The sequence below is a fragment of the Hyperoodon ampullatus genome (assembly GCF_949752795.1).
Source record: "Hyperoodon ampullatus genome assembly, chromosome: 2".
Lineage (NCBI taxonomy): Eukaryota > Metazoa > Chordata > Mammalia > Artiodactyla > Ziphiidae > Hyperoodon > Hyperoodon ampullatus.
The window spans coordinates 25279124-25304116 of NC_136915.1; the positions used below are offsets into that span (position 1 = coordinate 25279124).

The 24993-nt window shown below is 54.2% G+C and overlaps 1 protein-coding gene across 2 annotated transcripts; it reads right to left on the reverse strand.

Annotated features, from left to right (window-relative positions):
• Positions 1–24993, reverse strand: LAPTM5 (lysosomal protein transmembrane 5; the record flags this gene model as incomplete). Of its 2 annotated transcripts, none has more annotated exons than XM_079698690.1 (8): positions 1–437; positions 1739–1831; positions 4591–4686; positions 5880–6002; positions 7070–7195; positions 8792–8868; positions 9550–9643; positions 24907–24993. In XM_079698690.1, the coding sequence occupies 8 exons, from the start codon at positions 24991–24993 to the stop codon at positions 348–350; spliced, it is 786 nt and encodes a 261-aa protein (XP_079554816.1). In that variant the 3' UTR covers positions 1–347. The 2 variants fall into 2 exon arrangements, with proteins under 2 accessions (XP_079554816.1, XP_079554815.1); XM_079698689.1 differs by having other exon boundaries at positions 7067–7195.

The window sequence follows — 24993 nt, forward strand, 5'->3', positions numbered from 1 at the left end:
TTGTGATTTGTCAGCCACTTGGTAAACTGGTCAAGTTGAGAGTTATTTAACCAAACTCACTGACTTTAGAAAGACCAATCGTTTAAACCAATGTCAGAGCTGATCAAAAGAAGCTGAGTGCTGTTGGACTGAATTTTTGAGACCCAATCATTCAGCCTAAAGGGGTTGACCCAGTTGTGAGCATCTCCCAGGCCCCGCAGGAAAAGCAGGCCAGCGAGCGGGACACAAGCGGATTGTCCTGAAGTCAGCCAGGTGGTTCACCCAGGCCACAGGGGCCACCTAAGCAAAGAAGCAGATTGCGAGGTAGCTCCGCCCCTCCCAGCACCAGGGCTGGGGCCTGGTGAATGTCACGCCTCTGAGTATGGGGGTGGTGCTGGGCCCCCCTCCGGAATCTTGTATGGCAGAGACACGGCTTCCTCATAGGATGGCAGGACCACCTGGGAGAAACAGAGAGATGAGGGCTGAGAATTGACCAGATGGGACCACTACCCCAACCTGGGGTTAAGGGGCTCCAGCCCCCACCCCTGGCAAAATGATGTTGATGATGATGATGACTAGCATGCCTTGGGTACTTACTATGTGCTAGGCATGGCATGCACAGGATAGGTGCGGTTTCTGTTCCTGTAATGGACAGACTTGCCTCTGCCTGTTCCGCATTAAGCCCCCTAGTTTTGATAACAGCACACTGTTTTCCCTGGGAAAACATTCTCAGTCCATGTGCTTTCAGAAGAATTGATCAGCCCTCTGATCTGGTGGAATGGACATGAGACCTCACGTCTCATGGGGTGGTCACTCAGAGTAGAATCTCATCCCCCTGTCAATCGTCACTGGTTTGGCGATAGGCTTGTAACCCAAGCTGGACCAATCAGACTTGCTTCTGGGATGTCTTTCTTACTGCTGGGGTTGCTGAGAGGGTGGGATGACAGCCTAGGGATTTCAGCAACTATTTTGCTACCATGAGGAAAGGGCTGCCTTTCATCCTGAAAATAAGATCATGTCTGGACATCAGGCCTCAGCCATGCCTGAGCCAGACCTACACTGGACTTTCAAGTTCTATAAGCTAATAAATTCATTTTATTTTTTACATAAGTGAGGGAGAGTTGGGTTTCTGACACTTGCAACCCAAAAAATTCTTGACTAATACAATCCTCATTTTACAGTTGAGGAAAGTGAGCCTCCAGTAATTTAAACCAGCTGCACTTTTCCCATCATTTTTCCAATCAGCTGCTTCTAAGTGCACTTAATCCCTCTGCCTGGAAGGCCCCTTCCCCTTTCCCAGCTAACTTGTACCCGCTGACAGTCTAAGACTTGGTCAAGTGTTACCTCCTCCAGGAAGCCTTCCCTGACACCCCAGGTGAAGCCAGGTGCCTCCTCTGTGCTCCCATTGCCCCTGTGCTTCACACCGAGTTGTAATTGGATCTCTGTGTCTAGATTCACTCTAGACTATACTCTCCTCCAGGACAGGGTGGCATCTTAGTATTCTCTGAATCCGAAGGGTTGGATATGAGTCCAGGAAAGAGTAAGAAGCAGAAAATGTTTGATGCATGAATGAATGAATAGAATCCTAGACAATCAGAGTGGAAAGAGATCTTCCCATTTCTTCTGGTCCAACCCTCATCTTACGAGTGGAGAAACTGAGGCCTAGCAAGGCAGAGAGACCTGCTCTAAATGATACAGTGAGTGGCAGAGCTAGGACTTGACAGCCCCGCCCACCCACCCACCCACCCAGCAGGCTCACCTTCTGCAGCATCTTGGAGCTGCTCCTCTCCTCGGCCGAGTTCATGTACTTCATGAATCTGTAGCATCTCCACACGCACTTGAACATGTAGACCTGGAAAAAAGGCCCAGGTCAGGCTGTGCTTTGTGACCCTTCTTCTCACCACCCCAGCAGGCCTAGGACAGATGCTGGGTGCTTCCTGGAGATCCCCAGCTTACCCTGAAAGGTCAGAGCCCTCTTCTGGTTGGACGGGGCCTCACCTGCCCATCTCAGGTGTTCCAGGTGTTTCCCTTTCACTGCCCCACAGACTCATCACACAAAGGAGCTTTTTAGAGGCTTCTGCACCACCCTCCAGCCTCCCTGGCAATAATCCTGCAAATCCTGCTTCTCTGTCCCTGAGGACTCTGAAGCTTACCATCTCCTGAGGTGGCCCCGCCCATCCTGGGACAGAGCTGACAGTGGGAAAGTTTGTCTTCAAAACTGCTTACGATATGTTGTGTTTTTGTTTTTGTTTTTTTGCGGTACGCGGGCCTCTCACTGTTGTGGCCTCTCCCGTTGTGGAGCACAGGCTCCGGAGGCGCAGGCTCAGCGGCCATGGCTCACGGGCCCAGCCGCTCCGTGGCATGTGGGATCTTCCCGGACCAGGGCACGAACCCACGTCCCCTGCATCGGCAGGCGGACTCTCAACCACTGTGCCACCACGGAAGCCCGATATGTTGTTTTTTTAAAGCAGATTATCCAACAGTGTATGCAGTAGTATCCCATGTTTATAAATGCAGAAAAATCATATGTATGGATGTATATATCTGTCAGATAATGTGAGCAACGGCTTTCTCTTAGCAATTGATGTAAGAATTGGGGAGAAGCGTTCCAGGGTGGGGAGTGAAGTCCCCAGGGGTGTGTTCAAGGAACAATAGCCAATCAGTCTCGCTCTGCCCCCAAAGGAAGGAGAGCAGGTCTTGGCATCGAGAAGGTCCCTTGTTTTATGCAGCCCCATGATGGGGACTTAAAAGGAGCAGAAATAAATAAAATGAATTATGAAAGAATGAAGTACGAAGGGCCAGGGCAAAACAAGTAAGTGAAGAGTAGCCAGTGAGGCAGGGTCGGGAGTCGGGGTACAGAGAGAACTCCCACTGGATGAAGATAAAGAACAGGAGATGGTGGGGAGGGACGGAGGTGTGGGGTGGGGAGGGACGGAGGTGTGGGGTGGGGATGGACGGAGGTGTGTGGTGGGGAGGGACGGAGGTGTGGGGTGGGGAGGGACGGAGGTGTGGGGTGGGGTTTGGGCAGTTTCTCTCTAGCAGGGTATATGACGTAAACCTCCACGTTGGTCCCCCCAAGCCTTCAGGAATGTTCTCACTGTGCATCACTAATGCGCTTGTGCTAGGTCAGTCCTTTGAGGAAAGGTTAAAAGGAGCGAAGTTGTTTCAGCTTGGCACTGGGTGAGAGCAGAGACTGCTCAGGGCCTGGGATGTAAGGAGGCAGTGATGTCTGGCTACACCACCCACATAAAAAGAGGGGGCGGAAATGCACCCAGATATCAGAGGTGCTGCCCTCCGAGTGGCGGTGGTTGGTGGGCTGATCGTCTTCTTTCTGCTCATCTGTAGTTTCTAAATTTCTACAGGGATCATATGTTACTTTCACAATCAGAAAAGAACACTTTTAAAAGCCCTTCCTTTTCTTGAGTCGACATCAGCCTCCCTGTGGCTTCCGGCCACAGGGCCCCATTGTGGCCTCTAGAATCCCCATGAGAGTCCTTTGGGTACTTGGAGGCTGCGATCAGGTCCCCCTTGAGTCATTTCTTTCCCAAGCTGAACTGCCCTGGTTTCCTTGACTCCCGAAGACGGCAGCGTTTTCTTGCCTCTTCACGCTCCTGTTGTGCTGCTTTTTTTTTTTTTAATATAAATTTATTTATTTTTGGCTGCATTGGGTCTTCATTGCTGCACACGGGCTTTTCTCTAGTTACGTCGAGAGGGGGCTACTCTTCATTGCAGTGCGCGGGCTTCTCATTGTGGTGGCTTCTCTTGTTGCGGAGCGCAGGCTCTAGGCACGTGGGCTTCAGTAGCTGTGGCACGTGGGCTCAGGAGTTGTGGCTCACGGGCTCTAGAGCGCAGGCTCAGTGGTTGTGGCACACGGGCTTAGTTGCTCCGCGGCATGTGGGACCTTCCCGGACCAGGTATCGAACCCGTGTCCCCTGCATTGGCAGGTGGATTCTTAACCACTGTGCCACCAGGGAAGTCCTGTTGTGCTGCTATTAATGCACTCCTGTCTGTCCCATGTCTCCAAGAACTGGGACCTGAAACAGGACTCTATCCTCTGAGCCTGACTACCCCTGAGAAGAAAAAAACCAATCCCCTCCATCCTTCTCATCACCAAACCTCTAGTAATATGACCTCAGGGCCCATCTACACTTTGGTGCCTGAATCACGTAAAGCTGTTAACATGGGCAAAGCAAGACTTAGGGTGTCCCTTTCACAGGTGAGACCCAAGACCCAGAGAGAAGTGACTTGAAAACCAACCACACAGCTAGTGAGGGGAGAGCTGGGATTCAGACCCAGGACTTCCTGAATCTAATTCCAGACAAAATAGCTCCTCCTTCCCCTGGATCAGGTCTCTCTGAGTCACACATTAAGTCCCCGACCCCTGAACACAGGTGGGTCTTCACAGATCCACTTGCTCTAAAGGGGGCGTCCCCGAGGAGCCCATGTGTGGGCACAGGGGCTGGTGTGGGGAGGGCTAGAGTTAGGAGCCAAAAGCAGGGGGGACAGTGGTGGAAGACACACTTCCCTGCCTCTTAACAGTCTGGCATCGGTGGGCCCAGGGCAGCTCAGCCTCTCCACCCCTCCCTGAGCCGTGGGGCAGGGGCCACTCACCTTCAGGATGAGGACAGTGATGAAGGCGATGGAGAAGATGACCATCATCTTGATGAACTGGTTGTGAGCCATACCTTCCTGGCTGGGGAGGTAATTCTGCAACAGATTTGGGGGCCACATCAGTGTCTCTGGCCATAAGGAACACTAACAGTACCGACACATCGAGGAATAAAAGCCAGCTCTCCAAGCACACAGGAACATGCTGTGCCACAGCCATTATCTTGGCCCAACCCTTCAAGGGCCCTAGGAGGCCAGTACCACCTACCATCAGCCTCATCTGACAGGTGGACAAACCCAGGGAGACAGATGCAGCTGATGCCTGTCCAAGTGACCCTTATCTGGCTGGTGCCCCATCCCCCAGCCGGTGGTGGGCCACACCCGTGTCCTTCTCTGGAGGATAGTCTTGGTTGACGGAACCACCTAATCCTGAAATACCTGGGAGGTATGCCTCGTCCCCTAGGGGCACCTCACAAGCAGGATTGGTTGATGGAAGGTTCCTGCTCTGGTGGGACAACTGCTGTGGCATTTGCAAACATGTGCACACATCCTCTGACACTCCTCCCTCGAGTGTGGGTTAGACCTAAAGTCTCACTTCTCACAAATAATAGGATGTCGCAGAGGTGAGTGTGACCTCCAAGACCACAGGGCCATTTCCTCCTTGCTCTCTCTCGGATACCCACCAAGGGGAAACCGGAAGCCATGACATGAGGATGCTCAAGCAGCCTTATCAAAGGCGCACACGGTGGGGAACCAAGCCAAAGATCCCACAGCCACGCCAGTAAGCCAGCTTGGGAGTGGATCCTTCAGACCTAGTCAAGCCCTTGGCGTCCACAGCCCCATCCCCATCTTAGGTGCAACCTCAAGAGAGACCCTGAGTCTGAACAACCCAGCTAAGCCACTCCCAAATTCCTGATCCTCAGAAATTATGTGAGGTAACAACTGTTTATTGTTTTAAATCACTATGTTTGGGGATCATTTGTTAGACAGCAATGAAAACACTAATACCATTTCTGCGCTACAGTTCATACTCCAGGGCACCCTCTGGGATCCAGCAGTGCTACTTCTAAAGCCACATGTCTGCCTGGTTTCTTCCTTTTGTCTAACTTGCTTCCCTCATTCCTTTCAAGTTTCTTCCTGAGAGCTGTCCTTCAGGAAATCACTCGCACAAGAATCCCTCTCCAAGCTCCACTTTTAGAGAACCCAGCCTAAGCACTGAGGCACAGAGAGGGAAAGCAACTTGCTTAAGGCCACAGAGCCAGTGATAGGAGCAGACCTCAGCCCAGACTCACCATGTGGTTCATGGACTTGAAGTTGAGATAGGTGGGCACTTCCATGTAGGAGCTGCAGAGAGTCAGGATGCTCAGGCAGAAATCCAAGAGCTGCAGGGTCATCAGTGGGACCTTGGAGGGGCCCTTTGGAGGAAGAAGACAGACCAGCAAGTCAGCCCCAACCCAGAGGCCTGGGTACCATGGGGCACACAGTGGCCTCTCAGCTTGAGAGACTGTCAGCCAGAGACATTGACGACTCTCTGGTCCATGGTACCCAGAAAGAAATGGAGGTCCATTTTTCAGACGTTCACACCATGGGCTGGTGCAAACCCAGGACTAGAACCAGGGTCTCCTGACTCCCAGCCCAGGGCCTTCTATAATGTAGCTTCTCGGCCTCTTCAAGGACCAGAGTTAGGGGAAGTGTGAAAAGCAACTTTGGGGAACTGCGTCTGTGATTGGCACCAGGTGTCGCGGGCATTCCCACCAAGGATGCTCACCATCCTTACCTTCCTTTCTTCAACGTGGTTACAAAGGAGGGACAAAAGAGGGGCTGGGGAGGGAAACGGGGCATGTCCCCGTCCCTATGGTGTAAATTCACACGTGGTTGGCATTTTTCCATTCTTACCACATGCTGAGCACCCTGTGCATGCTTTCCTCATGTAATGCTCATAAGACATATTGATGACACATGATCTCAAGACACATTTTACAGGAAGAAATGTGGGGTGAGGGACTTCCCTGGTGGTGCAGTGGTTAAGAATCCATCCGCCAATGCAGGGGCACAGGTTTGAGCCCTGGGCCGGGAAGATCCCACATGCCGCGGAGCAGCTAAGCCCGAGAGCCACAACTACTGAGCCTGTGCTCTAGAGCCCACGTGCCACAACTACTGAAGCCTGCATGCCTAGAGCTGATGTTCCACAAGAGAAGCCACCGCAATGAGAAGCCTGCGCAACACAATGAAGAGCAACCCCCCTTCGCCGCAACTAGGGAAAGCCCGCGCACAGCAACGAAGACCCAACGCAGCCAAAAATAAATACATTAATTAATTTCTTTTTTAAAAAAAAAGAAGTGTGGGGTGACTTGGAGGAGCTCAGGGACTTGCTCAAGCTCACCGACTAGAAAGGGCCCTGGGGGCTCCCACGCTCACTGGCCTGGGCTCCTGCACCTCCCCCGCTGGCCGGCTGTGGGACATGGGACACACTCACCACCCAGCTGCTGCTCCGGGAGACGAACTTGTAGGCAGGCAGCTCGATGTAAGAGCCCAGCAGGGTGAGCAGGCACAGGAGGAAGTCCATGATTTGCAGGGACAGGAAAGGCAGCAGGTACTTCTCCCGGTTCTGAAAGGCAGGCCCAGCATGGTCAGGGGTCCCTTGCACAAGGCTCTTCCATGCAGCCTGATGGCTCCACAGGCCCCCTGGCCCACAGTTCCCTTCCGTCCCGGGGAACTTGGTGCTCTCCTGAATCACCTGCGGGGCTTGGCTGAGGTCACCTCATGGGGATCCACATGCCTTCCTCTGAGGGAGGCTCTGGGCATGGGGAGAAGGTAAGGCCCAGGCCCTGAGGATGAGCAGTCTCGGCGTCCCAGGAGGCACCGGGGATAGTTCCCATCTACAGAGATAAGCACCTGGGGGCTCCAGGACCAGGGTCTGCCTCAACTTGCTCTTAAGAACCCAGTGGCGAAAGACTTTGTGTCCATTTGACAAATGAGAAGGGAAACAGAGAAGACTTCCTGGAAGTGGGGGCACCAGGGCTAGAGCTGGAAAGAAGCAGGAGGGAAGGGGAGGGTATTGGTGGCAGAAGGGCTGGTCTGAGCCAAGGCCCGGAGGGGGGAAATGTCTTGTGCTGCTTTAACAGTAGGTCTTGCCTCTGTGTAGGCCACCCCCGGGGATGTTCAGTCATAGTAAGAGACCCTGGGAGGCTGAGGCTGAAGTCCCTCTCCTTCAACTGAAAGCAAGTGACCACTATGACCAGTGTAAATGTGTAGGAACCCACAGTTGGGGACAAAAATCACAGAAAAGGTGGTTTCGTGGTTTCTCACGTGGTTGTCTAAAATCACTCAGGAGGCAGCTGAAACAGCCCAGACTGAAGCTCAGAGGCTTCAGGGATGACCTGATCCATTTTGTGTTTCTGCATGGACCACCGGGAACCAAGGTGAAATGACTCCCTGCGGTGTAGGGCTCCCGAGAGAGTAGCGTTAGCTAGGGAGTGAACACTGGCATTTCAGGCAAGGTGGAGACATTCCAAACTAGCCCCAAGTCACCACCCCATCCTGCTGGCCCTGGGAGGGCCAGTCCACCACTGTCTGTCCAGGAAGTATTCTCTTTCCGAGGTCTGGTCTCATGGTTATGTGGCAGGGGCCTGGCTTCCTGCCCTGCTGGGGGCCAAGGGACAGACAGGTTCCTCTCTGCAGGAGGCTGAGTCGCAGCCCGCCTCTCTCTCTCAACCGCTAGCTGGATGGCACTGAGCTGGACGCATCTACACCCCCGCCTCTTCTCCTCTCACTGATTTCAAAACCCACTGCTTTCTCCCCTCTACCTAGGCCTCAGAATGACCCTTCCTTTTTTCTCTACCAAATTCCCTGCCACCATTTGCAGTTCAAAAGGATGTGGGCTGCCAGCTAGTTCAGCCAAAGTGTCGATGATCAGCAGTGCCCACAGCCGGCTGTGCACACCCTCGTGCATAGAGGGTGTATTTTCACAGGGAACCAAGGCCTCCAACCTGAGGGACCTGGTGTGGAAAAGGGGGTTTCCAAAACGTCAGTGAAGCTCTCGAGGGTGCAGTTTGGATCTCCTCCAAATACCCACCTCCCACCTCTCAGCATCCAGTGCTGCCCACATAGTGGGTGTGAATAGGGCGGAGCCAGGAGGGCAGCTAGGCCTCCTTGCCAGCCCGCAGATCCTGGGCCCCCTTCCCCTCCCCGACCAGGCACTCACCTTGACCACGCCGATCAGCAGGCTCAGGCTGATGTTAAAAAGCATGGTGATGAGCAGGAAGCTGGAGATCAATTCCGCTGAGAGGCAAAGAGAGCAGTGAGGGGCCCGGAAGTGCCCCCAGGAACCCACACCTGGGGTTCCAAGGACCACACTTTGGGAACCACTGGTGTGGGCACTATGCCAGTGAACCAGAAAGCCCAGGCCCTACCCTCCTGCAGTTCTCAGTCTTGAGGGGCACACAGAACAGTTCAGGTAACACAGGACAGTATAACAGAGGGTGCAGGATGGGAAGGAGGCCTGGGGTCTGCTTTAACTGGGATGAGGTGGGGGAAGGCCTCTGAGGAGGTGGCCTGTGGGCCGAGTGACCAGGAGTCCAGATAGGGACCCCGAGACACAGCCCAGCTTGGTGGGGTCAGCGCAGCTGGAGCATGGGGAGCGAGGGGGAGCGTGGATGGAGCTACGAGGCGTGGGAATGCGGCCAGAGAGAGCAGGGGCTGGAGCCCCCGTGAGGAGTTTCGATTTTATTCTGGGTGACAGGCTGCTATTGAGCGGGAGAGCCCCGCTGTCACCGTTCTAAGCTGATTAGGTTTGCAAAGCGCCATCTTATCTGCTCTCACACCTGGAGACTTCGGTGTGAACAAGTGGAATTTCTCCATTTGCAGACGTCAAAAAGGACAAGTGGCAGAGTCTCAACTCCACCCCTAGCCGGTGCCCATGGCCCTGCCACCCCACCCCACATCGGCTTCCCCTGGACCTACCGATCCTGAGGTAGCCTGTCTTCGAGAACCTGCAGGAGGCCTTGCCGTGGGCCACCTCCACTGAGTGCTCAATGAACAGCAATACGCTCATGATCTGGGGGCAGAACAGAGCATTAGTGAGCCGGGGCCTGCACAGCTCCGCCACCAACCCCTCCCACCCCGACGGCGTGCAGCCAGGGCCTGTGAGGAGGGGTGCTGGAGGAGATGGAACGCGGGTCAGTGGGGCACCCCAGGTAAAGCGTGGCCTGTACAGACAGACAGCTCAAGCTCGTCGGTCCTCCTTCTTCCCCTTCCTAGCTGTGTGAGCCTGGGCAAGTTACTTGACCTCTCTGTGCCTCAGTTTCCCCATCTGTACAATGAGAATAATACCGACAGCTACCTAAGGAGGCAGATGGGAGGAGTAAATGAGAACATCCCAGGAGAGCACACGATAACTGTGACTCCTGAAGGTCAGGCTTGAGGAAGTGGGGGAGACTGAGGGCTCTCACCAGTGACTGGGCCCCTGCTCTGCACTCTCTTTTATAATGAAAACTCTGAGCATCATGGGGTCTTAGTCACAGCATCTGAGCATCACAGAACTTCAAGTTCTTGGGATCATCCACACAGGCCTGGGAGCATCTGACCTGTGAATCCCAGCCCCCATGGCCCCTCAATCCCCATATGCAACATGGGGATAATAATAATACCTGTCTCATAAGGTTGTAGTGGGGCCAGATGGGATAATTCACTTAGAGTACCTGACAAATAGTAAGCGCTCAATCTGTGCTATTATTATCGTTATTATTCCCTCTAGACTATAGGTTCTAGGTAGGGAAGGACTGTGTCTCTAGGTAGGGAAGGACTGTGTCTCTAGGTAGGGAAGGACTGTGTCTCTCTTGTTCGCTGCTCTAGCTGTGGTAGATGAATGAACAGAAGGATGGACGGAGGGATGGATGCATGAACGAATCAACCCTATTCCTTCAGGGGACCCTTGCTAAGAATGACAGAGAAGAGGCAAACCTGATGGGCATGAGTGTTGCCATGGCCCTGGCAATAACTGAAGTCCAGCCACAAAACTGCAGTTTGAAAGAACCTTGGAGGTCACCTTACCCCTGCCCTCCATCTTCTAATGCAAGAATACTGTGCCATGCAGCCTCTACTTAAATGCTTCCAACCACGAGGAACTCACAACCTTCTCTGTGTCCATGTCCTTACAGCAAGGCTTTCCCCCCACCATACACACACACTTCTCCAGATGCCATCTGCCCACACTGCCAACAAGATGTCTCCTCCCTTGTAGTGGATGTCCTACCTCTATTAATATGGCCTAAGTTTACACTGGCTTTCTAGGCGGCCCTCCACTAGTAACTGACGCTCAGCTGACAAGCAACTAGACACCCACCATCTGTTTCCCCCTAGCTGATTGTGTGGGGTTTTTTAGCTCAGACATAGGTTTCAATTTGTCTTCCTACCATATTACATCCTGTTCAGGGGCAGAAAGGGACAGCAGAGAAGACTGATGAGGAGCTGGACTCCAGAGTCAGTCAGAGATAGATTTGGATCCAGGTCATTATGTGACCTTGGGCAAGTCACTTTACCTCTCTGAATTCCCTCATCTGGAAACTGGCAATCACTGGATTTAATAAGGAACAAATTGCATTGTATTTGCAAAGCACTGAGCTTGGAGGCTGGCAGCGGGTGCTCAGCAAGTATAATCTGCTTTTGGCTGGTGTGCGCTTACGTGGGGCAGTCTAGCAGTACCATGAGGAGAGTGTCAGGGGGCTGACAGTGAGCTTGCTCTAGCTGCCCCCTCTATGTGGTGTGGGGTGAATCAGAAAGGCTTTGTTTCACCAGGAGAGTGGAAAACAGCTCAGAGCGGAAAGCAGACATGGCGGGGGCTGTGGCTGGTACCCACAGGAAACAGCTCGGAGAGAGAAATGCGGCTTCCTCATCCCCTAAAGCCTGGAGCTCCAGCCCCTCTTCTCCCAGTTTCCCCTGTAATGAGGGAGAGAGAAAAGGAGGCAGATGATGGTTCAGTCCAGGACAGAAGAGGGCACCCTGAAAGAATGGGAGCTCTTGGGCTACCTGGGGTGTGCCAGCAGAGCACACATGAGTCGCCGCAGCTGGGCTTAGAAGGGCACTAGCATTCATCAGCCGTGGCACAAGAAGGCTTTTGAAATCCCAAGAGTCCAGGATTGTCTGAGATCTAGATAGAAGCTCAGAATCAGACAACCCCAATGTCCAATCACTGGAAAGAGCCTCTGCCCACTTACTTTATAAGTTCCTTCTGCTTGTTTTCTAAGCTCAGAGAGGTTAGGTGGCTTGCCCAAGGACACACAGCAAGTTGGGGACAAAGTGGAGACTGGAGTCCCAGTGTCCCAGTGCTGTCCTGATGCCTTCCCACACACCCCACTCCCCAAGTCACCTCAGAGCCCTGCTAGCCCCGACCCCAGAGGGCTCAGATATTTTGATCATGTGCCTATGTCAACAAAACCTTTTGCACACACTACTCTCTATTTCTTGATTTCCAAATTATATGCACGTGCTACTGTCTTGGTTTATAATGAATATCATAAAACACACATACCAAAAAAATCCAGAAATGAATAAAGAACATGACTGACAAATTTAGAAATTCTAATATTGTCCTTCTGAGGCCCCAGTGGTCACCTTGGGTATCACTCCAATTTGGAGACCAGTGCTAACCCACCAACCACTCCCCAGATCCTCAATTCTGCCCCAAACATTTCCCACAGCCCTGCCACCATGTCTGCAATCCTGCCATTAGCGTCCCAGCTGCCCCTCTCCAACCACGCCTCCTGAATATCCTGGGACCCCAGGAAGGGGAGGGAAGAGGAGGGACATTTGTACAGCCTGACTCCATGCCAGGTTTGCCACCCACACCATCCCAGTGATACTCCCAAACCCAGTCAAGGGACTGTTCTTAATGCTCCCACCCCCATATCACAGGTGAGGAAAGCGAGGCTCAGAAAGGTCCAGTAATTTGTCCAAAGCCTCCCAGCTGATCATCTGTAGGGCCGCGATTCAAACCCAGGCCAGTGGGCCCTGGATCTGATTCTTTTCCCCCCTCCACTGTCCTCCCAGCATCTCCCGGCCTCCTGGCTCTGCCTGAGGCCTGCCCTCCTCGCCCACTCCCATGTGGGTGCCCAGCAGAGTCAGCAGGGCACCCACCTCCTCTTCCCTCTGCCGTCTCCTCCACCTCCCACAGCTTGTGCAAGAAGCAGCAGCAGACACCAGAAGCATTTCTACTTTCGTAAAAACCACCTATGTTTAAAACCAGCCTCATCCTTTACCACATTTCACCTTCTCAACCATCCTGTAGAGAGAGGGAGATAATTCTGTCCCCATTTGCCAGACGAGAACACTGAGGCTCACCGAAAGCAGGAACTAGCCCCAGGTCACAGAGCAGGGCAACCTCAGAGTCTGACTCAGACCCTCTCCTGGCCCCTAACCTTCAATGGAAGACACCAGTCCCTGATCCAGGAGAAGGATAGGCGTCTCAGCTCCCTAGGAGATGGGGTGGAGAGGAATTGACCTTTCTTGTGCACCTACTGTGTGCTTGGACCTGTACACACAGACTCGCATCATCTCCCAAAACCCTGCAGGAGAGGCAACATTTTCCACATGGTATAGACGAGGAATGGAGGCTCAGCAAGGAAAATTCACATGCCCTGTGTCACATGGCCTGGCTGGGATGTGAACCCTGTTGCCTGGGTTCCCAGGGTCCAGGCTCCACTCACTCAAGGCTGAGTGGTTGCTCTGGGGCCCAGCCCTGGTCTCACCAACCATCTGCCCACTCTCCCCTGGCAGCTGACCCCCATCCTTGGACACCTGCAGCTCAGAGGACAGTAGCTGGAACTTGAGGCCGCTCCCATTGCCTCATGGCTGTGTAACCCTGGCCAGGTCCTGGCTCCTCCCTGGCCTCAGTTTACCTCCTCCAGTCAACGTGGAGAGTCACCCCTATTCACACTGGAATGATTGAACTCCTGCCAACCGCAGCACGTCACACCTAGGCTGTCCAGGGTCTCCCACCCCAGAGCTGCACCCCGCTCATCAGAAAGCCCTCACTGCTCCACCCAAGTCCCCAACCAAGAGCTGTTTGTAAGTCCAGAAAGTGCCTGGCTTACCTATAGCATAAGCTGGGAGAGGCCAGGAAACCCCAAGAGTCCAGATTTCCCAGGCCACCTGGCCCTCCCCTTCCCCTCACGCCCCTGGTTTCCACCTGGACACAGAGCTGCCCTCTCCCTGAGCTCTGGGGACCTGCCTGGGCCATGACTCATGCCCTCCTGCGACAAGAACGGGGTTTCTCTCCTCCCACAATGCTCAGGCAGACGGCATTCACTAACCCAACTTTTCCTCCATAATAGCATCTTCTCACTCACTGTACCTTAATTCCACATGGTGGGATCACGTGGTTAAGAGCCAGGATGCTGGAATCAAGTGGCCAGGGCCCCAACCCCAGCTCTGTGGCCTTGAGCAAGCCACTAACCTCTATGATCCTCAGTCTCCTCATCTGGGAAATGGGGATAAGAACTGGACCTGCCTCATAGGGTTCCTATCAGGTCAAATGACGTGCCAGCACCAAGCCTGGCATACAGCAAGTGCTCCATCAGTGCACACTGTTGGGCAGATATACACTTGCTCCCTCGTTTATTCATCCAGTAAACACTCTCTGAGCACATACTGTCTCCAGGCCCTGTCTGGGAAAACCACTGACCCTGACCTGCAGGTGTCACAGTCCCCAGGGGAGCCCAACAGGGGACCAGTGTGTTTAGAATCACGACACGGGACATGCAGGGGGCTCAGAGTCCCTGAAGAGGGAGTGATCACAGCTGTTTGGAAGGCTCAGGGAGGGTTTCACAAACAGGAAAAGCTTGACCATGGCTTTGAAGGATAAGTCAGAGTTTTCCAACAGAGAGGAGAGAAAAGCATTCCAGGCAGAGTGATCATGGTGTGTAAAGGCCCAGAGCCAGCAGTACAGACCCAGCGAAACTCGGAGGCAGGGAAGAGGCAGGGAAGGCCTCTTCCCTGAAAGAGGGGATGTCACTGGTGGGAAAGTGAAGCCCAGAGAGAGGCAGTAGCCCGCCCAAGGCCACACAGCGAGCGTGTTGCAGAGTCAGAATCAGCCTCAGTCCTCCTGACGCCACACCAGGGCTCGGGCTGCATGACCGAATCAGTCCTGGCCACTCTCAGCACACCCACTGCCACCTCCACCCTCCATTCCCCTTTCTCACCTCTTCCCTCGGCTTCTCCCTGGTTTCAGTTCTCATTTTCATCCCCTCCCCGTCTCTTCTTTCTCAATTACAAACACAACTTCCCTAAGCTGAGCAATGGAGGAAGTGGCTGGGAGGCCAGGAGAATTTCTACTTGTTTTCCTGGTGGCTCTGAGAAGCAACCAACAGCCTGAGCTGAAATAAAGGGGACAGCAGTTGTAGGAGGAGAGGAAGAATCAGGGAGGGTGGCGGGATGGGAGCACTACTGAACATGGCCGTGGCCATAACCGTGGAGATGCTGCCGCTGAATGGAATAGAGGTGAGGGTCAGGCGGGACTGCCCATGGTGATGGTGCTGGGAGGCGGGACTGGCTGTCCTGTGGCTGCATTTGGCATGCTGGTGACAGTTATGCTCCTCTGGGCAGTGATAATAGAGGTGGCGGTGGATGCTGCAGGGGTGATGGTGATAGAGGTAACCACAGGGCTGCTGGGAAGTGGTAATTAACTGCAATGGCCGTAAGGCCATGCTGTTGCTGCTGCTATTGATGGCAGAGGTGATAGCATGTTATGATGGTGGTGACACCAGATCCCCTGGCTCTGGGGATCAAACACCAGTTCCCGGTCCAAGAACATGGGCCCACCCTCTCGGACCTCCTGGGGGGCTTAGGACCCACCCTCTCATAAGCAGGCAGGCAGAAACCCATCCTCTGAGCTTCTGGGGGGTAAAATTTACAGGGACCCCCAACGCTCAGTGAGCATCTACTATGTGCCAGCCGGTGCGTGGACACTTTCCTGTCTGTTAACTCCACTTCTCCTCACAAGTCTGTGAGTTCAGGACTGTTTACCCACTTACATCCAAGGAGAAGGGGGACTGTGGGTGCCTCGGCCGAAGCGGCACAAGGAGTCTGGGCTGGGCTTGTCCTCAACCCTCCCCAAGAGAGATGACGCCGTTTGCACAATGGGAAACCGGTCCCAAGTGCACAGCCCTTCCTACCCCTCTCCCCTTCCAGGGCTGCTCCACCCTGACCCTACATCCTCCGGCTCTGGCGGCCTAAGAACTCAAGGGCTCCTGCACACTCAAGCTATTATTATTATCACTGTCCTCCTCCTCCTCTTCCTCATCATCATCATTGCCCCCACCCTGAAGCTCAGTCCCCTCTTCCTCACCCACCCACCCTGTTTTCCCTGGGGGTCCCCTGGGGCTGTCTGGCGAGAGGATGGGAGCAAAGAACCAGATGTGTCAGTGTCAGGAGGAAGCTCCCCTGCCCCAACCCCACCCCACACTTCCTGTCACAGCTTATCGGGGGCGACTGCGTGGGGATCATTCCCCCGCCCCTGCAGCACTGTCTCCCCAGCCACCTCCCCAGCTGGCCCAGATAAACATCATGATGCGCTCCCTCCCCCGCAAAGCCAAGGCTCAGCTGCTGCCCCAGCCGGGCTGCCTTCACCTCCCTGGGAGCCTGGCTCCTCTGGAGGCTGCGGCTCTGCTGTCCTCCCTCCCATCCCCGGCCCCTCCTACTATTAATTGTCCACCCCCAACCCCGCCTGGCCCCTTTACTCCTCTGTGCCTCAGTTTCCTCATCTGTAGAACAGAAAGAAGGCTCCACCCACTAGAAAAGCTGTAGTGAGGAAGGAGCACATGAGGTGACATATGTATGCTACCAAAGATGATGATTCAGAAAGATCGAGTGACCAGCAGAAGCATTTGGTGTGGACTCCAAGCCACAGGTCCCTGTGGCCATTGTAATAGCCCACCCTGGAAACAACCCCAATGTCCTCCCCCAGTACAACAGGCCAAATACATTGTGATATATTCATGCAGTGAAATACTATACAGCAAGGGGGAAATGAGCTGGATACACACGGCCACACGGAGGAAGGTCACAAATGCAATGTGGAGAGAAAGAAAGAGCCCATGTTGTGTAATCTCATCCCTGGATACTTCTAGAACTATGTGTGTTGGAAGAAGTCAGTGGGGGCCGCGTAGTGATGAGGTGGGGACACCAGGGGCCCTTGGGGGCTGGTCCCATCCTATTTCTCAATCTGGGTAGAGGTTACCTGGCTGTTCACTTTGAAAAAGGTCATCAAGACGTGCACTTATATAAATTATGCATCAATAAAAGGTTTGCAAAAGTCAAATAAAATCGAGATTGGTTGCCACCGGGTCACACCCTGGGGATTACAAAGATGGATCAGGCTGGGCCAAGCCCTGGATGAGCCTCCGGGCCTCCAGGGCAGACATGACCCCCAGGACCCCAGCAGGTGGGGGTGGGAGCTGCCCTGGGATGGGGGGAAAACGCTGGGAGCTCGGGGTCCAGGAGTTGGGGCTCCAGGAAGGTTTCTGAGAGGCAGTGAGTCTTAAAAGAAGATTTCTCCCAAAGGGCAGTGGAAAGGGTGCTCCAGGCAGAGGAAACAGCAGGAGCGAAAGCAAAAGAGAGTGAGACGCGTTTAGGAAACTGCAAGAAGCTTCTCTTGGGGAACTGTGACTTGGGCTTACCATGTGCCAGGCACAGAGGAGGCCCCCAGGAAATGGTAGCTACTGGGTGGCTGGGCCAGTGGAGGGATGCAGGAGATGCTACGGGGACATGTGGTTTTACAGGGATGTGACTTTGGGGTCAGCAGGGGTGGGAGAAAGAGCACCCCGGGCGGAGGGGACAGCTTGTACAAAGGCCGGGAGCTGGCAGAGAACACAGTTCAGATGGCGCGTGCCAAGATTCATCACCCTGCAGGGTGGGAAGTGCCAGGACGGGAGCAGCTCGCTCTGGCACCACGTCCAGGAAAGCCAGTGTGTCATCCTCTGAGCCCTCTGCCTTGCCTGTGCCCTGCGTGTGACAGCCCAGCAAGGCCCGTCCTCTGCTCTCTGCCCTTTGACCTTTCAGACCTGCCCCCATGAAAGAAGACAGGATGGCAAGCCTTCCCCTGAAGGAGCGGGCACTAGGGGCAAAATTTCTGGCCCAGTGAATCCCAGTGGCTTCTGCCATTCTTGGTAGTGGGGGTGGTGGTCATCCTTTATGGGCACCCATTTGGGAGCTCAGAGTCAGGCTCCAGGCTTGGTCCACACCCCCATCCTCCTCCACTTCTTGAGTATCTAGAGAAGTACCCTGTACCCCCCCCAAACAATCCCCATAAAACATCAATTCCTTATTTACCTTCAGGGCAAAGGTCCCCACGTGACAGTAAATGTTACTATTACTGGAGCATTTAGGAGAGGCCAGGTCCTCTGAACACTGACACCCACTCTCATTCATTCGTCCCCGCCTCAGCCTTAGGAGGCAACCTCAATTATCATTCCCATTTTCCCCCCCGTTTTGCAGGTGCCATTGAGACTGCATCTTTGCATGCGGGCTCCGTGTTTCTAAGAACGAGGCTCCCCGGATATTACGGTTGAACCCCACCCCACTGCTGCCAAGAAGCCTGCCCCTCCCCCACCGCGGTCTGGAGCAGCAGCGGCGGAGCCTGGGCCCCGAGCAGGACACCCGGGCTCTTGTTCTTAATCGACCCCGGGCTGCAAAGTCGCTTGGCCTGTCCGAGCCTCCGTGTCCTCTTCTGTCAAATGGGGGCTCCAGGGGTAGCTACAATGTGTGGGGCACTCGCTGGGTGCTAGGTGTGTCTCCCACCTGGTTTCCTTTGAGTCTCTGACCTTGCAGATCATAGTTATTGGCCCCCAGTTGACAGGGGAGGAAACTGAGGCTCGAGGAGGGGGAGGGACACGCTGGGCCTGCAGCAGGGCTGAGGGGTGGAAGGCGGGAGCCAGTGCCTCACTCTGTACAGCTCCCTGCTCAGCTTCCTGCCTCATTAGAGGTTCTGTGCGCCCTCCCCTTCCCCCGGTGGGGTGCAGGTCCCCTGGGAGACCAATGCAGGCCTCATAGCGAGCTCAGAGCGAAGTCCTGGTTCCGGACCACTGCCCTGGGCTCAAAATAAAAGCCTCACTTCCTGGGAGGCTCTGGACTAGGGTGGTGACCAAGAACCTCGGCCCACCCAGGCTCTGCCTTCCAGCCACGGGGCCGGGTCTGATTGGGGCCCCAGCCCCTGCACCAGCCCCTGGACCCTCCCCCAGGTTGGTGCCTCTCCCAGCTATGGCCCTCTGACAGCAGTGGGTCCCTCTGACCAAGGTGATGCCCGATTTCTGGAACCACCATTCTCTACCCCCCATTCCCAGAAGCCCCTTATTTCCCTTCCCTTCCCTTCCCTTGGGCCTGAGAACCAGGAAGTGGGGAGGGGATAAGGCGGGTCTTATCTGGGGTCTGGCCTGTCCTAGCCCACCTCACACAGATGACTGGCCACCATCACTCGGCCCACCAGGCCTGGTGCAGGAAGAGACCAACTTTGCCCCCAGAAGGCCCTGCGTGTCACCCCGCATTGGCCCAGGGGGTCCAGTGGTCCTCTCGATGGCTCCAACACTTTATAAGCTAGAAGGCAGAGTGCACACCCCAGAGATGGGGAGCACAACTGAGTTCCCACAAGGGCCCCTTGGCCAGGGCATTGGGGAGGGGCCACGGCTCCCACTCTACCCCGCATGGAGGCGTCAGGCGTGAAGGCAGAGGTTCTAACAGACGACCTAACAGTTGGGACCTATTTTTAGGCCCCAAACAGATGATCTCTTGAAAGGGGAGTGGCCTCTGGTCACGTCCCACAGCCCACACTGGGCACTTGCCTGCCAGCCCTCCTCTCCAGTGGGGTCACATCAGCTCAATACCTCAAAACAGTCACCCTGAGACAGGGACCACTGGCCCCATTTAACAGAAGAGAAAATTGAGGCTCAGACAGCAAAGGCACCTGCCTGCTCAAAGTCATATCATGAGTGAGTGATAGAGACAGGTCTGTGATCTTTTCCATCCCAAAGTGGAGCAGAGAGAGAAGAGCTACTGGAATTCTGAGGAGGACAAGCAGGAGGGCTTCCTGGAGGAGGAGGCTTCCCATGAGCTGGACCATAAAGAAGAAATGAAGACTGGGTGACAGAAGGGTCTCTCAGAGAGACAGACAGACCACCCCTGGGCCGTGGGCCAGGTAAAGAATTCATTTGATCACTCGCTGGCTCATCCCACACACCTGGGTGCTGGTAGCTGAGGCCTGGAGCAAGACCTTCCCCCACCTCCCTGTGTGACCTGGAGCAAGTCAAGGACGCTCCTGGGCCTCTGTTCACTCATCTGTGAAATGAGAGAACTGGGTCAAACAGAGATCCATCCTTCTACCATGAAGCCTGAAAGAAGCCAGGCATTTGGTCCAGTCTTATCCCTGCTGACCTCTGTAGCCTCCCCCACCACACCTCGCGACCATCCCACCCTCGACCCCAGCTCTATGAGCTTCTCCGTGCTTCCAGAGCATCACCTGGCCTTTCCTACCTCCCCGCCTATGCTCTCTGCTCCCTCCACAAGCATATGCCCTTTTTCCCCCAACATTCCCAAGCGAAGTCCTGCTCATCCTTATCACTCCAGCCTCCTCCCAAAAGCCCTTGCTGAATCCCCAGCGTCCACCCCAGGGCTGGGCTAAGGCCTCTCATCTGTGCCCCCATAAGAGCCAGCACTGTCATCCATCAACGCCATTATCACAGTTTTTCCTTGGCGGGTTGGAATCCCTAGGGGGCAGAGGCCAGGAATGAGTCAGGCCCATGTGCTGGCCTGGGGCTGAGCACAGAAAAGAAAGACATGTTTGAGAGGCTCCTTTAAATAATGGAGGTTACGTGCTTTTTTTTTTTTTCTTTTTTTGCAGTACCTGGGCCTCTCACTGTTGTGGCCTCTCTCGTTGCGGAGCACAGGCTCCGGACGCGCAGGCTCAGCGGCCATGGCTCACGGGCCCAGCCGCTCTGCAGCATGTGGGATCCTCCCGGACCAGGGCACAAACCCGTGTCCCCTGCATCGGCAGGCGGACTCTCAACCACTGCACCACCAGTGAAGCCCTAAGTGCTTTACTATTAGCAGTGCCTCAGACACGGAGCCTGTTGCCAGCACAACTGTAAGTCGAGTGGTCAGACCCCAGAGCACTGGTAGAGAAAGTCACTTCACAGTAGAGAAACCTGACAAATTCGACCTCAGCCAGGTGATCAAGGTCAACACCAACAGTGATAAGACATGTGGAAGTATACACTCTTGATATGAAGTGCGGAGAAGGGCACTTTACCTCTGTGGTCTTCCTCCTGAAACACATTGCCCAAGTCTAACCATGAGAAAAGCACCAGACAAGTCCCATTTGATGAATATTTGACAGAACACGTGACTAGTACTCTTCAAAACTGTCAAGGTCATCAAAAACAAGGAAAATCTGAAAAACTATCACAGCCAAGAGAAATCTAAGGAGGCGTCATGACTATATATAACGTGGGATCCTGGAAGAGAAAAAGGACATTAGGGAAAAGCTGAAGAAATCTGTATAAAGTATGGACGGTAGTTAATAATAGTATATCGGGCTTCCCTGGTGGCGCAGTGGTTGAGAGTCCGCCTGCCGATGCAGGGGACACGGGTTCATGCCCCGGTCCGGGAAGATCCCACATGCCGCGGAGCGGCTGGGCCCGTGAGACATGGCCACTGAGCCTGCGCACCATGGCCGCTGAGCCTGCACGTCCGGAGCCTGTGCTCCACAACGGGAGAGGCCACAACAGTGAGAGGCCCACCTACCACAAAAAAAAAATAATAATAATAATAGTATATCAATATTGACTCATCAATTGTGACAAATGTGCTATATTAATATAAGATGTTAACAATCACGGAACCCAGAGGTGGGGTATACAGGAACTCTGTACTATACAATTTTTCTGTAAATCCAAAAGTGTTCTCAAATAAAACGTTTATTTTAAAAAGTAATACATGTTCATTGTACCAAATACAGAGAATACAGAAAAGTAGCAAAAAATTAGAGCTTCCACAACCTACAGCCCAGAGACAAGCCATGGCCAGCATCAGTCTCATTTCCTCCTGGCCTTGTTTTGGTGTATCCTGTTGCTACAGGGTTGAAATCGCCACAGGTTTAAGCTTTTTATCAGACCAAATTTCTAACGGAATTCCAGACACCTTGGAGAGGAGAGGTTAGGGAGGGAGATATTTCTAGGCAAAAGGGTCTTCTGGGTCCCTATCTCCTGCCATTAACTTGGGACAGACATGCTTTGGGTTGCCAGACAAACCAGAACCAAAGAGGCCAATTTACAAAAGTTCTCTGACTCCTCTATGTGTGCAAGTTGGAGTCAGAAAACGTTCACGAGCCAGGGAATCCTCTACACAAACCCAGTGAAATGCTGAGGAAGGTCCTCCAGCCATTGGACACGGAGGTCCTCCAGTAATAACGCCCCGATGACTCAGTAAAGTGGGGCATTGTCTCAGGATGCCAAGAGCCCGATTTAACCCTCCCCAGAGGGGTCCAGTCCACGAATAGCTCTCCGTGTGCAGGGCCGTCGCCCATGACTGGCTCCAGACGATGACCAATCTGGGTGATCAACACATCTGGATGGCAGCTTCTCTTTTTCCATCCAGATGTTCGAGGCCCTGACAGCACACCTGCCACCCAACTGCCAGGCCACAGAGAAAGCCCCCAGGCCCTGCCCTTTCTGGGAAGGAGCAGAGGCCTCTTACAGAGGGAGCAGGAGGACGATCCTCCACCAGAATCCATCGAGGACCCCAGCCCAGAGAAGACCACCCGGCTTCCAGACTTTTCTTCTGTTCTCCTGCCTTTGGGTCTAGAACATCCCATGGCTCCCCATTACCCACGTTAAAGACAGTGGTTCTCAACTGGGAGTGATTTCACCCCCAGGAGACAGTTGCAATATCTGTAGATATTTTGGGTTATCACAGCTGGCGGTGTGCTACTGACATCTTGTAGATAAAGGCCAGGGATGCTGCTAAACATCTTACAATGTACTATTCAGTCCCCACAACAAAGAATTCTCCAGTCCCAAATATCAGCAGTGCCCTATAGTGAAGGCCCAGCCTCCAGCCTGTCACTCCAAATCGCTCCCACCTCCTGCTCCCCAACCTAAAGCCTCCAGGTTAGTCTACGTAGGGTCCCCTGCACAAGCCACTGTCCTCAGCCTCCACACCTTTGCACACCTATCCCTCCCCCATCCATACTCCCCACAACCAAACTCTACACCTCTGCCAGTGACACCTCCTCCAAGAAGCCTTCCTTGATCACTTGCCCACACATTCTCCAGCTCTTTGGGCAGGAACTGATGTCACTTAACTGTGTAGAGGTGAGGACCTTGGACGGCATGATCAAAAAGAAACCGCAAGAGTCACAAAGCCCAGGGTTTGCAGGGCAGACTCAGGGCCCAGCAGCCTGCAAATGGATTTGACTTGGTCTGCACAGGGATTTCTTTTTTCCCTCAAATCAGTCATCAACATGGAAACAGCAGAAATTGTGACATAAAAGCTTCTGTTTCCTGTTTCTCCAAATGTCAAAAGAGCGGCTGCTGGGGCCCACATTCCTCCATGGCAACAATCAGCGGAAACAGAGAGCGGCCGCCAGAATAGACCCAGAACAGGCTCCCCAGGTCACTGCAAGGTCCATCTGCCCCACTACGCTCATTTACAGGAGCTGCCTGGCCCCTGGAGGCATTGGAGTTTGAGACCTCTGAGCTGGTCCATACCCTCTTGTCCATCATCTTATAAAGGAAAAACTGAGGCCCAAGGGAGCAGCTTGTCCAAGGTCACATAGCCAGTTAGTGGCAGAGCAGGGGTAGGGACCCAGGGGCCTGCTTCCCACGGGGACACCCCTGCTTACTACACTGTGTTTCCAAGAATGTTGCACAATCTCAGAGCTTGAAGAGGCCCTAAGGACTTGGTCTGGGGACAGTCAAGTGCCATTCACTCCTCTCAGGAGCACTCTTGCGTTGGTAGAAGCTAGGCAGAGCAACATCTGAGCCCCGCCCAAAATCAGTGTTCTGGGATCTCACTGCTTGACTTACAGGTGTGCTGGCAGCAGGCTCCGTGTCTGAGGCACTGCTAATAAAAAAGCACTCAAATACCTGTCAAGCACTGCTCTGTGCCTTGTAGATATTTACTCCCTTGATCCTGAGAACAACCCTATCAGAGAAGTATTATTATCCTCATGTCCATTTTTTAGACTAGGAAACGGATATTCAGAGAGGTTAAGTAAGTGGCCTGAGGCTGCACAGCTAGGAAGTGATGAGGCCAGGATTTGCACACAGGAGTCTGGATCCGGAGGCTGTGCACCAAACACTGAAGAGCACCAGCCCTCCGAAGGCTGGGCTCTTGCCAACAGCCCTGCCTGCTCTGCGCGCAGCAGGAAGCAGATGCAGCCAGGTCTGAGCAGTTTACAGCAGCCCACCACAGTGTGCCAGATTTAGGCTAATTTTGAGGAAGCCCTTCCAGGCTCAATAAAGAACTGTTAACCACAGGCCCTGAGTCACCCTGGGAAGAAGGCCCCTGGGTCTGGGGGAGCTGGGTGTGGCTTGGAGCTGTGGGCTGGGGGGATAGTTCTGGACAGGGCAGAACAGAGACCCCAACCTTCAGCCACCAAGACAGAGGGGGAGCCTCTGGCCCCAGGGGCTGTGACTCACCCAGAGTCACTCTGAGTTAATAAGAGACAAGACTCCGTACCCGGCTGTGCACACCAGCCTCCAAAGGGGAAACTCTGGGCCCGTTCCTCCTCGGCTGGGCCCACAGGCACTCAGGCCAGTCCAGGCACCCTGCTCGTATGTAAGCTAAGAGGACACAGCCCCCTCCCTCCCCTCTGGAAGCACAAAGGGGAGATTCGCACTTCTCATCCCCTCCAGTGGCCCAGGCCCCATGCCTGTGACCTGACCCCATTTCCTGACAATGATCCCAGCTCACATTTCTCTCAAGATTCCTGGCTTCCAAAGCACTTTCACATCTGCTGCTCCATTTGTACCTGCATGAACTTGTGGCTGCTAAAGGTCCCATTTCACAGAGGCAGAAACTGAGCCTCGGAGAGAATGTGAGGTACGTTTGCTCAGAAAAAGGACCCCGCCTCCCACTCCTGCCACTGCTGCAGGGTCCCCTCCCCCGCTTTGGACAGAGAGGGAGCCCAAGGCCCGGAGCAGAGAAGGAACTTGTCCAGGGTTCCAAGAGAAGAAGGTGAGCAACGGTCCTCCCGTTCGAGGGGTCTCCATAGATCGAGGCCGCCCTCACACGCACACACGCACACACAGTGTCCCGGGCCGCCTGCACACTCACCACATGGTAGATGGCCAGGGCAGTGGTGGCGATGCGAACGTTGAAGCAGCAGCAGGTCTGGCGGATGGCGGCCGCGCGGGGGGCCAT